Source organism: Pavona decussata, unplaced genomic scaffold (genome assembly GCF_977016875.1).
Source record: "Pavona decussata unplaced genomic scaffold, jaPavDecu1.1 SCAFFOLD_67, whole genome shotgun sequence".
NCBI lineage: Eukaryota > Metazoa > Cnidaria > Anthozoa > Scleractinia > Agariciidae > Pavona > Pavona decussata.
This window is the reverse complement of record NW_028145486.1, coordinates 1,505,001-1,523,096: the sequence shown is the minus strand read 5'-3', so window position 1 is coordinate 1,523,096 and position 18,096 is coordinate 1,505,001. Positions and strand designations below refer to the sequence as shown.

Below are 18,096 nucleotides of genomic sequence, written 5' to 3'. Positions count from 1 at the left end.
GACCATTATAACAACATTTATTTTGTCGATTTAACAAGCCAATTTACATTACACGGTTTTAGGTATTATCTTGCTCATACATAACATTCATTTTTATTACGTTCTCATTAAATTCAGTTACTATTCGAACTTTGCGTCTTGAATGACGGTTTTAAATCCCTCCCCCTTGACAGATGGGTTACAATTTTTGTCAAAAATTGGGAGTTGAAAAGGCTGCATTTCTACATCTTTTCTGGCTGAGTCAATGCTTTGGCAAGTTACGAATCCAAACTTACTCGTCTGTGTCATCCCAAAACAACCGTCCTCTTTTTTTACAGTTTTAGCATCGCCGATGTTGTTTTTAGCACGGAAGAAAATAGACTGCTTATTGAAAGGATCACAGACAGCTTTCCAGTACCACGCGGGGGCCAAAACTCGTCCATTCAACCTGATCACTTGGTCATTCGTCCCTCTTGCTTCGCCACCTTGTCGGAAATAAAAAAAGAGAAAATTTTAAAGATCAGACCCGGTATAGACGGAGAAGTTAAAGTTAAAATGACCGATAAACATCGTAGAGTTCTATTAAGTGCCAAAAGTAACGCTCTATTTTTAACATACCATACAGGCACTTAATTTAATTGTTCTAGTTTTAGAAAAGTAGATAGAAGGATGGTTAGGAAAAGGATGACGTTTGAAGCGCAAGTACGGATAATTTGGGAGAACAGGAAACGTTTGTGAGAACACAAGACGTAGTTATTCGTTTCAAGCAGTAAAAAGCCATCCTAGTAGGCTTTTATCGTTGTTTTAGGAAAAGGTTCTGCCAACGTTGTCAACTTTTTCATAAAAATCCATAATTCTTCGTCGCCTGGTCCAGTAAGCTTGACGTAATCATAATAATATAAATTATTTATCCTCATCGTTTTTATCATGATGCTACCCCCGATGGATGACGACAAGTCATCTTAGATTCCTCTACTCACTCCTAAGATTGTTACTGATTTTATCTTCACAGCAATTATCATTATCATTATCATTATCATTATCATTATCATCATCATCATCATCATCACTATCATTGTCATTGTTATCAAGCATTATTGTTCTTATTCTTGTTTTCGAGTTATCATTTTCGTTATCGTTATTGCTATTATTATTATTACTCACTAGTGCCGGTGATTACATACAGAGGTTCCTTTGCCTTAGTAGCATAACTCCGCAGAGCGCGTTCGAGTTTTTCCCAGTTGCCCCCGTTGAACGCTTGCCATTGAGGTGCAATGTTGGTTGTAACCATGGTGTAAGCACGCTCCAAGTCGTCAGCAAAATCCGCATTTGGAGTCAGATGTCCTCTGGCGCAGAATTGTTGGGCTTGTGAGTTGTAATTAGGAAAAAGTGGATTCGGCGGTCCTTGATTGGCTGCGTAGTCCGCGTCAGTTGCTACTGGGGCTTAAAATAGATCAAAATAATAACAAAGATGATGGTAAAGGAGGTGACATAGCCCAGTGGTTAGCTAGGGAGCCGAAATGTTCACTCCTGGGTGTCCGAGGATAGCTGGATAGCATTGTATGCCCAGGCCAGTGCGCATGCCCAATAACAGAGGTATCCTCGCAATATCTGGTAATATAGGAACTGAATACTGTCAGATTAATTTCTCTCTTTTCCCTACTATAAAGAGAATCACAGTCTAATTAAGAATAATTAACAAGACCAAGTCAGTCCCAGTATGTTTATTAGTTGTGTATTCATAATTGCCAAGATTACCGAATTGCTCAAAGATGTATTGGATGCAGTCTTAAGCTACTACAACAAGATGATTACCAACTGACGTATCACTTCTGAACGGCTCTCTTCCCTTTCCTTCCTTGATATTAGGCTGAATAAGGTGTCCGGTGAACTCTGGGATGAGTGTAACCTGGTTGTAGCAAACAGCAAACTGTGCTTTCCTTTCACTTTTTTTCACAGGTTTTTTCTCGGGTGGCGCTCCATAACACAATCCCAGGCCGACGCAGTTGGCACTCTTCTTATCCTTAAGGACAGGAAATTTGTTTTTACCAACATACCGTATCCAGAATTGGAACATGCAACTGTATATATCATTGGAAAAAGAGTTCATTGGGTTTGCGACCACTGCTTTCTTGAGCACTGTTGAAATAAATTATCACTTATTATTTAGCACAAAGTTAGGCACACTATACTTTTACTGTCTAACACATTCAAACACATTTTTCGTATTTGTTAACTGAATGAAATCACTGTCAAACGAGAGAAACTGACGGCAAAGGATAATTCGACCTCATTCATGCCAATAAATATTTTATTTTTAATTAATACCTGTTTCATTTGCTTCTGCAGTTGTTTTGTGGAGCTCCAAAATGCTTACGAGCACGACAGCCACAAATGCTCCCTCAACTTTCATCGTTTATTCTTACAGATATCAGTCTACGTCGGAGTAAAAAGATAAATAATATTTAATATGAAATTCAGATTATCAGTCTAAGAATACTCGATTATTGTTCATTTATTATTCACGCATTGTGATGAATGAAAAGTTAGCAGAAGATATAAGACAAAACAACGCAAAGTAAAAGAAAACAAATACTACTGACAAAACGATTTAAAGGAAAGAGTATTGCACATGACTGATTTATTGCGTTGTTCTATGAAACTAAATATTTGCTGTGCAAAGGAGCTTGACGTCTTTCATTTGTTGACCTTTGAAACTGAATCTTCGAAGTACCAAATGTTTATTTTACGGCTTACTTTGATTTCTCCACTATACTTGTAATTTCTATTTCTATATTTCCGAGTGAATCAAACTTTAAGTTGGGTTTAATTAAATAAAGCAAACTCACAATAACAAAGTTCGCCGTCTTTTTCATATTTTTGAGTACGGTATTCTTATTTCACATTGATCTGTTAAAAGCTTAGAATATTGCTTTTAGCTGAGGCGACTCACCTGGACTTATTTTCCTAACATATAGAGGGTATTCACTGTCACGCAGTAAAAAAATAAATCAAAAACCATCCAGTGGAAAAAGTTGAGAAGTTGTGATATTATAGAGGATGACTGAAGGAGACAACACTCCACATTTTAGGCCTGTACATCTCCCCAAACGTCAGATATCCGTCGAAATGTTTTGCAGAAATTTACAGAGCCCAGTATGGATCCGCCATCTTGGTGTACCCCGAGAAACACCAATATGGCGGCCGAAAATAGTGTTAACATCCGGAACTTATTTTGGCTATCTAGCGGCTGATTAGCAGTACTGAACAATAAAAGCACTTACATAAGCACTTTCTCTAATGTTCTAACTTCTAAAAGGCTGACAATAATGAGATATTTTTTCAACAAAGTCGATCGTAGCTTTTTTGTCACCCAACTCCATAACCGTGAAATTCAAACTGCTCTAATTTCCAAACGAAGGACGCTATGGAGCTGTAAAGTTGTAAACGGTTATAAATATACGGCCTTTTATGCCTCATGGGGATAAAAACTTTGGAGGCTCTTTAGTTTTGGATTTTAGAAAATGAGACGTCACATGAATACTCTCTACACAGCTACAATGCACAGTCAACGACACAGGACAGAGGATGGCAAACCTGTGCATCGCCTATTAAAGCGTGACAATCGCAAACCCTTACCGTCATTAGTGCTCGAGCTGAGTTTATTGGTAATCATTGCGTACGTGAAACTTGAAAAAATATCAGTTATTTTTTGTTTACGTTCTTTTGCACATGACGGTCTTCAAAAAGATCAAGTCTTCAGGACCAAACTCTTCAGTTTCTTCTAGTTGTTTAAAACTGTGAGAACCAGTTAAGTGGATGTACGAACACTTTACCGTCACGGACCGTTCATCCAGCAATTCAGTCCCATTATCAGGTCACTGAATTGTCTTTATTGAATTGTCTTTTAGGTTCTATCATGACAAAATTTGATTAAACCAAACAGACTAAACACCTTTGATGGCATTTTCTCTTTTTACCATGCATATCTGGCATTTTTACCATGACTACTCTTTTTAAACATCTGTTGAACTTTTTTAGTAGAAATGCGTGCAACAGTTTGATATTTATTTAAATTTATCGATAGGCTAATCGCCCAATAAAGGATTTCGCAAGTATTAGCTTTAATTTTGTAATCGAGATGAACACTCAAAGCAACTTCTCGCTTGGTTCAAGCTCCGATATGATTGAAAGAGATCAGTTTGCCTATTAATTAGGATTTGTACTTTTTTTTATTGCTATCAACTACAAACTTTAATAGCCTAAGTACTAGATTTAAACTGATACTTTGCAACGATTGACAGAAAAGCTATTTTGTTGAAAGGCTTTCATGGCTTGGCATAAAAAGATTAAATTAAATTAAGATAATGAAATAAAAATTCACCATGCACCAAGGAAATTACAAAGAAACAGAATTTGTTTATAAGAACACTTTACTCCAAGAAAACCTTAGTCCTGTATAAGCACGTGTATTTGTTACAGTCTAAATGTTTTATTATCACTCGCTATCATTTCTCCAATTCTGAGTTACTCTCGCGCTGAGTCCCGGCGTTCAATTAAAAGTTCAAGCCCGGTATGATCAAAAGGCAAATGTTCAATGTTCCCGGAGGAACTGGATTTAAGAAATTAGCTGCTTAAATTTTATCTAAACGAAGACTGGTGCAAATTCGATAGGCCTACGACAAAAACAAGACAAATGTGTGAAAAGTTCTGAAAACTTTGTGTTTTACTAACCTCCTAAAACTCTCCAAGCCGTTCTTCTCTCCTGAAATGAGATTAGCCAACTACACAATAAAAGTGTTGTATTGGAATTCTATTTTTGCTCATGCGACAAGACACCAGCCTAATAGGTGGATGTAACATGACAACTTTTCCATTAAGAGACATTTATTATTCACGCCCATTATTCAAGAGACCGCTAAAATGTTCCACGACTGGCTTATGACAAATCGTTAAATCTTCGTGAAATTTACACAGATTTATCTTTCAATTTCTTATCTTCTCCCTGCAGTCAGAAACGAAGAAACAGGAAATCCTTGAATTGAACTATTGTCTTTGTAGTTTTCACTCTCGCTCTTAAAAATCTGTTTTACGTGAACAAATCATTATCTCTTCCCCAACTTTTAGCCACAAGGTCACCCTGACGCAAATTCAGTAAGGTTCTCCGGCAGCAAAACTAGCTAAATGCGTGAATAATTTAAGAAGCTGTGAGACGGTTTGTGTTTTTATTAGCCTCTACAAACTCTCGAAAGTCTCCTTCTGATGATGGCATAACAAAGAGACTTAGCAATACAATTTGGCACTCGCACTTTTTCTTTGTTTCAGCCAACGAGAAACCGGTTAGTAAGTGGATCCATTGAGTCAACTTTGTCATAAACGAACCATTTATTATTTACACCCATTATCGGGTCGACTTTGTTTCACAACTGCCTGGTGACAAACGATTGACTCTTTTGTGAAATTCACACAGATGTATCGTTCAATTTCATATCTTTTCCCTTGCAGTGAAAACAAAACAATTAAGAACAACACTAGAAATAATAATGAAAAATTGAATAAATAAATAAATAAATAAATAAATAAATAAATAAATAAATAAATAAGCAGGAAATCCGTCCTTCAATCGGTTGGCCGTTTTTTGACTTCACGACGTTTTCTTAATGCAGTTCCCAGATATTACGCTCTTTCTCTTGGTTTCTCGTTTCCAGGCAAACGACAACGACAGCGCCAAATAGGTACGTAACTTTCAAATACAAAGTTTCCTTTATTTAAAATCGTGGCGACTATTCCAATTTGTTTGACTAATTAACTTGTACAATGTAGACGAACCGTCTAGGAACAGAACGGGTTAGAAAGACGCTCAGGTTAAGAAGAAAAATTTAAAAAAACCTTCAACGTCTCGTGTTCACGTTATCCATTAATTTTGTCATTTTACCCTGCTTTGCAAAGAAAGGTATAGAAATCTAACAATTTTTAACGCAGATACAGAACTATTGTTTTGCAAATTAAATCCTCTTGGTCAGAGATGTTGAGGAACATGACCGATAAGATTTCTTTCTTCTGCAGCGAGATAAAACCAAATAACGTTTTACTGCGCGTTTGTAATGAAACATTGACATAAAATCAGCAAGAATTATACCGATGAAATAGAACTCACCAGAAGCGCATGAGCCCATGTGTAATACTGTGTAATACTGGAGCCCTTTCTCTCGCTTTTTGCTTCGCTCCACGCTATCTTGAAGATTTCTTACGAAGAAATCACCATCGTACCTAAATAACATTAAAAATGCGATTTCCTTTCATTATACATTTCCTTTGATACGAAATGAATAATCGCTTTCGCTTGTAGCGTAAATTACATTACGTGCAATCAAAACGAACAACCTACCCAATACTGATTTCATCTCTGATATCAGTGCACTCCTCAAACTCTCCGCGGACGCGCTTTCGGTTTCGTTAGCCTTGGTTTTTCCCCGTTTTCCTGGTTGATTTTTACGTTTTCCTTTCGCCACTTTCCCCATCTCGCTCGATCACAACAACGGAGTCTAAAACGTGTCTGCAACGCGATACTTTTTCCGCGAAATTCTGTGCTATTGTTGTTGACGCCATGGGGTCTTGTTGCTCGATTGGCTCGCCACGTAATGAGGTGTCATAATCTCCTGTAGCGGCTTGTTTTTCTTGCAAACCTTTACTCGCACTTGAATTTTGGCAGAGTATATCGACTTTGAACGAATTAATAGGGTATGTAGTTTTGACGGATTGTCGTGAAATTTGGCCAGAAGATTTGAGGAATAATGACAAACAAAAAGGTGTCAAGGAATTTTGATTTTCAAAATATTTTTCCCGTGGTGACTGTTTACGCAACACGCCTCAAACATTTTTTGCTACTCAAACTTAGACGTGGATATCTAAATAACCAATCACAATTTCGAAAAAGCCTGACACCTTTTTGTTGATTGATGCCATGTGAATAACACTGTGCAGCTATTTCGTTCTTAGCGCAGCGTTCGATAACCGATTAATTCAATGGAACGACCGTCGGTCGATTCGAGGTTCTACTGGCTCCTGGCACTTAAAAAAGGAAAAGATCGCTTAATTATATTTTTTATAGGAAACTAAATTTATTAAGCTTTATAATGATATATAGTTTGTTTGAGGTTTATTAAAACTTGCGCGCGAACGAATTTTTTTCCAAAGGACGCCCGCGAACCCAGGAAGTATCCTTAACTCCAATCCATGATTAAAGGTTAACCGATGTTTTCAGCTCGACTAGTTTTAAGCTAATGGAAAAGAAAAGTCTAAATCCAGACCGAGAAAAATATTTTTGAAAGAATCTTTACTGATTTGTAATTAAGCTTGTATAAAAGATCACAATAACCCAGGATTAGGTTAATCGAGCTTCAGACATTTGGAGCTGGGCAACAGTGAAGTAACAAACATTCTCGGCCAGCGGAGTGACATCTTTCAATGCTTTAAGTGGTTAGGAGTTGGGGTTCTTATGGTGAAGGTTTTAGTAAAATCCTTCTCTCTGAAGATGGCTCAAAACGGTTTCCCTGCAATTATAATTTGTTCGATTATTACTATCACTCTTCATCAGTGTTGGTATTGTATCAAACAAATTTCTGAACATTAGTAAGCTAGTCATGGTCATTTTGCCGACTTAATATGTTACCACAGCAACAATACGACTTGTTAAAGATAGCTCTTAATTAAGTTCAGGAGATTATGATTAAAAAACGAGTACGGTTACCTCCCCCTTTTCTTATTATGGCCTTCCAGGTTTCAATCAGTATGCTAACTAGCCAAGACACAACTTTTTGCAAAATGAAAAAGAAAATACTTATCGACTTAATAGGTTACCACAACAACAATACGACTTGTTAAAACTAGCCCTTATTTTAGTCCAGGACATTATACTGATTCAAAAACGAGCACGGCTACCTCCCTGCTTTTCGTATTATGGCCTTCCAGGTTTCAATCAGCATGCCATCAGGCCAAGACACAACTTTTTGCAAAATGAAAAAGAAAATGCAAAAAGAGTTTTAGAGCAACCTTAAATCTGCTTTAACTTAAGGTGGCTCTGAATCCCTCCCTACAGTTTTTTCAAACTTTTCAAAGAGTCGCGCCTTGACATAGAGCTTACAGTGCGATTGTAAAAAATGGGTTAAAGCTAAATTTTGGGCTCTCTTTTACAAGTTAAATTGTTGCTATGGTAACAACGATAATTCGGCAATTTGTATGGTAGTATTGTTATTGTATCAACTGATAAAGAGTGTTAGTATTGATTCGTCAACGTTTTAAGAGCAATTCTCGAGGAAAGTGAAGCAAAGTTGGAAATGAAAAATTTTAACCCCTCTTCAATTTTTGTGTGTAGGTAGGTTACCTTGGGGGATATACTTAACAACCATATTTGGATCGGCAGATCTATCGTTGCCATGGTAACTGCACTATATGACGTCGGCCTTGGGACCATGTTTTAAGCAAAAGTTCCGCTCTCAAAAAGTAAAAGTAAACGAGTCTGGTTCTCGGGTGCATGTGAACCAATTCAAATGAAATTCATACAGATGCTAGAACCACTCTCCCAGTTTATAAAATTCGCCGTTACAATAATTTGGGTTTTATAAACAAGAAGAAAATGCTCTTCCTATTATGTTCCCTGTCAGCCATTTTGACAAGCAGGAAAAACAAGCACAACGATATTCGTTATTTCTCCGAAAGTACTCTTTCCACTAGCCTGCAGTGCAGGCGTTTTTCATGGGCGAGCGCTGAATAATAAATTTAGTTCGCGCATTTGAAGGAGGCTGAGGGAGGGGGGGGGGGGCAGGAAATGAGCTTTTCCCTCCTCTCCCCCTCCCCCCTCCTTTATTTCTCAGCCAGTCGTCCTCTCCCTTAGGGTCACTTTTGACTCGCTCCAGCCCTCTCACGCTTCCTCGCCCAAGATGACAGCAACGAAGGATTATTCAGCGCTCCCGCTCCAAAAATACGCCTGCATTGCAGGCTATCTTTCCACATAAACCAAATTAGCAGCAGAGATTACATAGATATTGACGTTTCTAAAGATCATAAAATCAATTTGAGGAAAACTATACTCTGGCCATGGGTGCTGAAGTCACTTGGGACAAATTGAAAAAAATTGCAAAATTGGTAATTTTGAGAGCTCTAGTATTTAGCTCAAACAGGCTTTAGAGAGAGAAAATTAGCTTCAAAAGTATTTTTTATCATCTTGTCTGCTACCTACATTTAGTAAATAAGGTTTGGGCCAACAAATTCGATGAAATATAAACTGATACAAAACCTACCTTGAGGGTTTTGGGAATTTCTTCAGGATGCTTTTGTCGCGTGGCTCTCTCCAGTGTCTCTCCTTCGCACGTTCCGTCTTTTTGACCAAATCTAGCGCAGACTAACAGTTACTCCCATCGAATATCCAGTTTACTGTGTTTCAGACCAGGGATGATGATACAAGTAGCCCGCATACACTTGACAAAGAATAGTTGACAAAGTCCAAAACATGGTCCTAATACTTGCGATTTCTGCCGTCGAGCACCTAAATTCATCAATATTATTCAGCCAGGAAGTAAAGTAAATGTGTCGAGATCGATTTACAAAGCAAATGCATGCCTTTGAACAATCCAAAGTAACGTCTTTGGCTAAAATCGAGTCAGATCTTGCGATAGTCGACAAGCCAAGAATGGTAAATAAACTGAACGCATGCTGGAAGTCCGAAAACCACGACTGCTGACCTGATGTAACACAATGTAATGGTTGTAAATGGTTTGAACCCAGGAGTCATGTCATAAGTACGTAAATTATGATCATCCGGGTGAGTGTAGTCCTGAGAAGGACTGTTTGTGGTGACTTTGACTGACGTTTCGACAACCTGAGCGGAAGTCATCTTCAGAGTCAAGTGAATTGTGGAACGTCAGTAGGTGGTATATATACGTCTCTGGTTGTTAACCTGATTGGTCAACGAAGTCCAGATGTTATTGGTCGTTTGTCAGTAAGCCGTGATGTTATTGGCTGTGAAGACTGTAAAAAGTGATTGGTGCGTTTCGATCCGTCTTTTGTTAGTCAAAAAGTCCGTGGGTCTATTGTTAGAATGTCTATTGTTTGTTTGTTTCGTTGTTATTGTCAATAAGTCGTTTGTATGGTGCAGGTAGTTGTAGGCAACGGTTGAGTGGCGTTTGTTCTAAGTTAGTAAACCAGCTTTCCAGAGTGAGTCGTTGATAGTAATTTGTACAGTAGGTAATGCACTTGGCAGAGTCCCAGTCGATTCTGTGGTTCGTTTGTAAATGGTGCTCAGCAATGTGATTGTTGATATCACCATTTCTAGTTGCTCGTTTGTGTTCAGTCAGTCGTACGTTTAAATTTCTGCCGGTCTCACCAACATAAGTGGCCTGGCAGTCGCAGCATTTGATCTTGTAAACTGCTCCCTGTCTGCGGTTAGGTTCTTCTTTGTCCTTTACTTTCGTCAGTGGTTGTCGGATATTGTAAGGTTGTAGAATCCGTGCGATAGTCTCAGAAGTGCCCCTTACGTAAGGTATAGTTACAGTAGTTATGGAAGTCGCATCGTTGTTTGTGACGTTAGGTTCAGTGTTCTTGTAAGTGTTACGTCTAACAAAGTCCTTGTTGTAGTTGTTCTTGTTGAAAACGTTGTCTAAGTAGTTGTTTTCGTCTGCGAGTCTGTCAGGTGAGTCACAAACCAGTTGTGCTCGCCTTGTTAAGGTCTGTATAGTCGTTGCTTTGTGAGAAGTAGGGTTGTAGGATGACTGGTCCAGTAGTCTGTCAGTATGTGTTGGTTTCCTGTAAACCGTAGTACTTAGTTTGTTGTCGTTGTTGTTACGGGTAACTAAGCAGTCTAGAAAAGGTATTTTACCATTTTCTTCGATCTCCTTAGTAAATTGTATGTCAGCGTTCTGTCTGTTAAGGTGTTCGTGAAAATCGTCAATTTCGTCTTTGTGTACTGCTGTAAAGGTGTCGTCTACGTACCGTAACCAGAGCGGTAGTGTTCGTTTGTAGGTTGCTAGGGCTTCTTCCTCGTTGTTCTGCATGACAATTTCTGCTACAACAACAGACACTGGTGAGCCCATAGCTGTTCCGTGTAACTGTTTGTAGTGCTTTCCGTTGTACTGGAAGTACGTGGACGTTAAGCAGAGGTTCAGTAAGTCCATTAAGTCGTCTGTGGGCAGTGGCAGTTTTGTCGTGGAGTTCTCGATGGCGGTAGCAGTACAGTCGAGAGCCAGTTGAAGTGGAATACTGGAATACAATGTAATGGGTTGTAACACCGGATGTATGTGTAATGATATCCTCTCGTAATGGGGTTGTTTTACAATGGCAATGGTGAAGAAAGCCAAAAAAAAAAAAAAAAACAGAATAACCGAATGAAAACAAAAACAAAGGAAATGAAGCTGAACTGAAGCTTGGGTGAAAATTGAACGCATGATCATAATAGCCGCACCCCCCCCCCCCCCCCCCAAAAAAAAAGCTCTTTAGACTGTGAAAATGCAATAACAAATTCAGTTATGATAAACTATTCGTGACAAGAGAATGAAAAATTTGCGCGTGAAATGTTACATTTATTTACCTGCACGGCAAAGAATAAGATCTATTTCGTCGCTGATTTCATCACGGTTTATACTAAGTCCGTAGGCTTGCACGTGCCTGGAAATATCCCTTTGACATTGACTGAGTTTTATATTGTTTCCACTGCACTCACAAACCGAAACGTCTCTTTTGGGATTTGAAAGAGACCAACTTTCCATTGTCCCGACCAGGATACTTTCCTTCGCACGACGATATGCAAATTTCCCTTACAGTGTTTTTGATCGACGGCACAAATTTACGTCCGGTCACCCCTCCCCCCACCGAAAAAAAAAACAACAGCAATAAATAATAAATAAATAAATAAATAAATAAATAAACAAACAGAAAGAATGCCAAAATTTGGGCAGGTATTAGGTACTGAATGTGAAAATTTATCGGCTTGGAGAGGACTTATTTATTTCTGGTGGAGAGGTGGGTCAAAAATTCCAACTTCGTAACTTCTAATGTGTACGCTAATGCCCCAGATCAGCGACGTATCTTGCATGCAGGCCATCCTTAACATCCAATAAGCAATGAATTAAAAAAAAAAGACAAATAAACAAACCCAGGAAACATGGGCGGCTTATGTGGTTGCGTAAAACGATCAGTGAAGCGCTTTTATTTTGTCCTCTTTATTCACCACTGTAAAACAGTCATAAAAGCGGATCAAAAGTCGTCCTTTTATCCCCCTATCAATGATATATTGTACCAAAAATATCTAAAGAAGAGGTAATGCCATTGCGACAATTAGCCGAAGCTACAAAAACAAACAAACAAACAAAAAGCGCGTATATCGCGTTTAAAACTACATCCGGTCAGCAGTTTTGCTACTCGCATTTCCGGTCTACATACGTTTGGTCGTAAACAGGTCGTAAACAACGATTTCTTCGCTTCTCAACCATGCACCACGGAATGTACGGCTCGATTTAGCCAAAGACTGTATTCAGAATCGTCGCAGACATGCATTTGCTCAGCTGTGATCTTGATGCATCTATTTAACTTTGTGGATGGATTGTATTGACGAATTATTTCGATACTCAACACACGACTGTGTTTGACCTGTTCGACTGTTCTTTATTCGGGTTAATGCATGATCATTTTTGGTCTAAAAGTAGATGTTCGGCGAGGCTAGGCAGTTAGATTTGTCCTTTCCGCTAGAGTCTGTGCAAGATTTGGTCATGAAAATGGAGCGAGCGAACTGAGGAGAGACCAATCCTATACGACAAAATTATCCTGAAGAAATTCCCAAAAGTTGCAATTAAGGTAGGCTTTGTTTTAATTTATATTTCATTAAATTCGTTGGCCAAAACCTAATCCATCAAATGTAGATAACAGATAAGATGAATGAAAAAACCTCTGAAGCTGATATTCTCTATCTAAAGCCTGTTTGAACCAAATACTGGAGACCTCAACATTTCCAATTTTGCAATTTTTTGCAACTTGCCTCGGATGTCTTCAACACCCATGACCAGAATATAATTTTCCCCAAATAGATTTTATAATATTTATAAACTTCAATATCTATATAAGCCCTGCTGCTAATTTGGTTTATGTGGAAAGAGTACTTTCGAAGAAATAACGAATATCGTTGTGCTTGTTTTTCCTTCTTATCAAAATGGCTGACAGGCAACATAATAATACGAACATTGTCTTCTTGATTATAGAACCCAAAATACTCTAACAGCAAATTTTATAAACTGGGAGAGTGGTTCTACCATCTGAATGAATTTCATTTGAATTGGTTCTCATGTACTTGAGAACCAGACTCGTTTATTTTTACTATTTGAGAGTGAATTTTTCAGTCAAAACATAGACCTCAGGCCGACGTGATCAAATGCAGTTTCCATGGCAACGACGCACCTGCCGATCCAAATATGGCTGTTTTTGTTCATCCCTCCAGGTAACCTACCTCCACACAAAAAAATGAAGGGGGGTTAAAAATTTTCATTTCCACCTTTGCTTCACTTTCCAGGAGAATTGCTCTTAAGAGTCATTGTCTGAGAAAACCAGGCAGAGGTGAAAGATGGGGGTCGGCCGATTTCCTTCAAACTTTCACCATTTAATGTCTGTCCGAAATGATAATGAATGATGCTATTTAGCAATTCTCTTGCTGTTGCGTTTCGTAGTTTGACCACCCCCCCTGGTTTTGACCCTTACTGACCCTGATGTCACGCAAAATATATGCAGAATTTGAAGCTCAATAAAATATATTTCGCGTCATTTCTGGGGACTCATATCGATTGCTTGTATTGTTTATCGTCTAAATAACGTTGTTAAAGGAGAATATCCCGACTTAACATAAAATTTAATTTTTTATGGAATTTTGCAATTTCCTTGTGATCGCGAAAATGTCTTGGGCCACATGTTAGGCAACTTCGAAACTGTTTTTCTCAGAGGTGCGGCGTACCTTTCCAAAAATTTCTGAATATTTTTTAAGCCAAACATCTGTTCTCCCAAAATCAGCAAACTCTAACTTGAGCCATTAAAATGCGTTTGCATGAGCCACGCTCGAAGTCAAAGATGACTCCGTATTTTTGCTAATAAAGTTCCACAGCGGGTTTTTCTCGGTTTTTCTTTATTTCATCTTCTTCTTTTTTGGTTTCTTTTTTTTTTTTTGCTTTTGGATAAGCTCGATGAAACTATCCTAACTCTTCGAGGTAGAACTTCCCTGGAAGATTTAGTTGAGTGACGCTTTGGGCAGGAATAACATCAAATTGGTGTTAGCTCACACTTGATTTGATTATGCGTGACATGTCACGGTATTTGACAATTGCCAAACTTGATCACAAACAGAACACATTTCTCGCTCCTTTTTACATTTGCATTTTAAACTTGGTAACAACAAGCATTTCCCTGAAACTATATTAAGTCTTAGAGTCAGTCTGTTGTTGATAATTGTTAATTAAAATAAAAACAGCAACAAATACCTGTGAAACTTGCCACGGCAAAAGAACCTCCGGTATGTTCGTTACATAACAGACAATTGAAAGAACAACAAATCTTTCTTCTGTGCTCTTTCTGGTCTGTGGATCCGCCTTGTGGCGCTGAAGGTGTTGGTTTGAAGATTTGTCCCTTGCTATCCTGTACACGAGACATTGAATCGCACTGGCCACTCAAGGCCACTCTGAATAGGCAAAAATATATTTTTATCTGATAGAATCTTTGAAATAATGGTTCATTTTGTTAAAAAAAAATGTTCCCTAACAGTGCCAGAAGCTGGTATTAATCGTGTTTGGCTGTTGCTCCTGTGTGTTTTATAAAAATAACTAAAAATTGATTATATGCTTCTTCCTTCTCGCAGAAATTCCTTAATCTTTTCCTCATGATGTTCTAAAAGTGCAAATTTTTGCTAGAGATTCTTTATGAAGCGATTTGTTTTCGCAGCCAACGGAGAGATTCAAACAAAGACGTAACCAAATTAACACAGAGCCGAGCAAACTTTGAACTATTACGCCATCATATAATGCTAGTCTAGCGTCTGATTGTCAAAAAGGAACAGAGTTTAAGCGAGCTGGCCGGCTGAGTTGGTTTCTTTCTTGTTCAAGAACGGAACAAAATCAAAACTGTTTGAAGCCAGTCTATTAGTTACAGGCTACAAGGACGCGGAAAAGAAATAAAACAAAAACGTCTGAAATCGAGGATTATAACATAACATTTATTTTGTTGCTTTAACAAGCCAATTTACATTACGTTGGTTTTGATACACAACTTTCATATTGTTGTCTCCATGTTTATTACTCTGATTTTTTAAAATCAGTCACTACTGAAACCTTGCTGCTTGAATGACGGCTCTGAATCCCTCCCCCAGGACAGAAGGGTTACAATTTTTGTCAAAAATTGGGAGGTTAAAATGCTGCATTTGCAAAGTTCTGGCTGAGTCAATGCTTTGGCAAGTTATGACTCCCCACTTACTCGTCTGCCTCTTGTCAAAACAACCGTTCTGTTGTGTTACAGCATCTGCATCGCCGATGTTGTTTCTAGCCAGGAAGAAAACAGACTGCTTATTGAAAGGATCACAGACAGCTTTCCAGTACCACGCTGGGGCCAAAACTCGTGCATTCAACCTGACCACTTGGTTATTGGTACCTATTGCTTCGCCACCTTGTCGGAATAAAAAAAAGAAAATTTTAAAGATTAGAGCCGGAATAGACTGAGAAGTTAAAGTTAAAATGGCCGATAAACATTGTAGAGACAGAACGAATGTCGATAAAGTGCAAAAAATCACGCTTCATAATTCACATACCCTGCGAGTACGTAGTTTAATTGTTCTAGTTTCAGAAAAGTATATAAAAAGATGGATTGGCGATGGAGTACGTTTGAAGCACACATAGAGAACAGGAGCAGCAGTTATCATTTCAAGCAGTAAAAAGTAATCCATGTAGCTTTGTAACGTTCTTCTGTTACGGGCAAGGTACTGAAACTAAAATAAGGGCGATTGTAGGTGATCGCTGACGCGTCGACATTGTTAACCACAGGTTTACCATCCTCTGTTTGTGTGGTAGACTGTGTTTATAAACGGCAGTGTTGGATACAGCAAATGCCTTTTAATAGCCATTCCCGAGTTACTTTGAAGCTCATTATGAAAGCGAGGCTAGGTGCAAAGTATTTATTTTGAAAATTAATTTTCTAATACATTAGTAGGCAAACAGAACTAATTTTCGTATGGAAAGCTCGCTGTCATTATGAGGATTACACTAATTTGGAAATGGCCTATTATAGTGCGACGCGCGTTACCGGTCCACCCATCATTGTTTTCGTCACTGTTACGCTATCGTTGGCGTTCTCGTCACGGTTTTCGTTACCGTGATGGCTATCGTTATCGTTACCGTTACGCTATCATTGGCGTTCTCGTTACCGTTCTCGTTACCGTTATCGCTATCACTGGCGTTTTCGTTACCCTTATCACTATCGTCGACGTTTTCATTACCGTTCTTTCTACCGTTATCGCTATCGTTGGCGTTTTCGTTACGGTAACGTTCTCGTTATCGTTATTGCACTCGTTCTTTTTCTCAATATCTTTCTCTTGATTGTTATTATTATTACTTACTGGTGCCGGTGATTACAAACAGATGATGCCCCGTATTAGTAGCATATCTCCTCAGAGCGCCTTCGAGTATTTGCCAGTTGCCCCCGTTGAACGCTTGCCATTGAGGTGCAATGTTGGTCGTAACCATAGTGTAAGCACGCTCTGCTGGGACAACAAAATCTGCATTTGGAGTCAGGTGTCCTCTGGCGCAGAATTGCTGGGCTTGCATGTTGTAATTAGGAAAGAGTGGATTCGCCGGTCCTTGATTGGCTGCGTAGTCCGCGTCAGTTGCTACTGGGTCTTAAAATAGATCAAAATAATAAGAAAGATAATGGTAGGGGAGGTGATTAGGGAGACGGAACGTTAACTCCTGGGTGTTCGAGGATAGCTGGATAAAATAGCGCGCTTCTTTATCACCAAAGAGGAGCATCAGCTAAGCCCAGACCAGTAACCAATGACATAGCTACGGCTTCGCAATATCTAGCATATGAAAACTGAGTACCTTCGGATTATAAGTAACAAGACCAAGCCAGTCCCAATTAGTTTTAATTGTGTATTATGAATAATAGCCAAGAGAGTATTGACTTGCTCAACGATGCAATGGATGCAGTCTTAATGAACTACAACAAGACGTGACAAGATGATTACCAATTGAAGTATCTGATCTGAACCCGTCGTCTCTTCCACCTCCATCCGGGATATTAGGCTGAATAACGTGTCCGGTGAACTCTGGGATGAGTGTAATCTGGTTGTAGCAAACAGCAAACTGTGCTTGCTTTGACGCTCCATAACACAATCCCTTGCCGGCGCATTTGGCACTGTTCCGATCTTTAAGGACGGGAAATTTGTTTCCACCAACATACCGTATCCAGAACTGGAACATGCATTTGTATATATCGTCGGAAAAAGAGTTCATTGGGTCTGCGGCCACTGCTCTCTTGAGCACTGTTGAAATAAATTACCAGTTATAATTAATTTATCAGAAACTTAACACATTTTGTTATTTAGAGCAGAGTGTTTCACTGGAAAATACACCACTCGTAAAATTCATGCGAATTTAAATCCGGGACCCGAGTGGTGTATTTTCCATACTCTCAAAAGGGAGCATCGATGACGTCATTTCACGCTTTTTCACGGTTGTTTGTGCAAACAGTTAGCAAAACAATGGCGAGAGATAGATTTGTCTAAATAGCTAAAAGAAAATTACTCGAGGGCCTGAAGATATGATTTTTTTTCTCGTATTAAAAAACATTATTTTACTCACAAGCTGCGCTCGTTCGTAACTATTGTTTCTACCACTCGAAATTCATATTCAATTCATATCTTCGGACCGCCTTGTAATATCCTCTGAATTTTTTTACTGTTTATCTCAACCATATTTTTTCATATTTGCTAATTGTAAACCACTGTAAAAATGGAGGACGGAAAAGCATAATTCATGTCAATAAATGATTTAATTTTAATGAATACCTGTTTCATTTGTTTTTCCAGTTGTTTTATGGAGCTCCATG

General features: G+C 38.6%; 2 protein-coding genes across 4 annotated transcripts in view; both read right to left on the bottom strand.

Annotated features, from left to right (window-relative positions):
* LOC146477987 (salivary endonuclease-like) overlaps positions 1-18,096 on the bottom strand; it is a 34,111-nt gene continuing 16,015 nt past the window's right edge. For 2 of the 3 annotated variants that reach the window (XM_085112744.1, XM_085112743.1), the window contains exons 2-5: positions 18,056-18,096; positions 17,234-17,530; positions 1,144-1,422; positions 1-464 (exon numbers count right to left, since the gene is read on the bottom strand). The exon at positions 18,056-18,096 is cut by the window's right edge and continues 83 nt beyond it. In XM_085112744.1, coding sequence (XP_084968870.1) covers positions 121-464; positions 1,144-1,422; positions 17,234-17,530; positions 18,056-18,096 — 961 coding nt within the window. In that variant the 3' untranslated portion in view covers positions 1-120. Of the gene's footprint in view, positions 465-1,143; positions 1,423-15,193; positions 15,661-16,606; positions 16,886-17,233; positions 17,531-18,055 lie in introns of those variants that run through there. The other variant, XM_085112745.1, reaches the window with a different exon arrangement.
* On the bottom strand, positions 1,710-4,837 carry LOC146477988 (uncharacterized). The gene is made up of 3 exons (XM_085112751.1): positions 4,714-4,837; positions 2,308-2,415; positions 1,710-2,118 (listed from the first exon to the last, which is right to left on the bottom strand). Exons 2-3 carry the CDS (start codon positions 2,390-2,392, stop codon positions 1,769-1,771), a joined length of 435 nt encoding a protein of 144 aa, XP_084968877.1. The 5' UTR covers positions 2,393-2,415; positions 4,714-4,837; the 3' UTR covers positions 1,710-1,768.

Excerpts from the sequence above, each read along its gene's own strand:
- LOC146477988 (XM_085112751.1), bottom strand. The coding sequence starts at position 2,392 with ATGAAAGTTGAGGGAGCATTTGTGGCTGTCGTGCTCGTAAGCATTTTG. Across the intron at positions 2,119-2,307 it reads TGCAGAAGCAAATGAAACAG|TGCTCAAGAAAGCAGTGGTC; the intron begins GTATTAATTAAA and ends TTATTTCAACAG.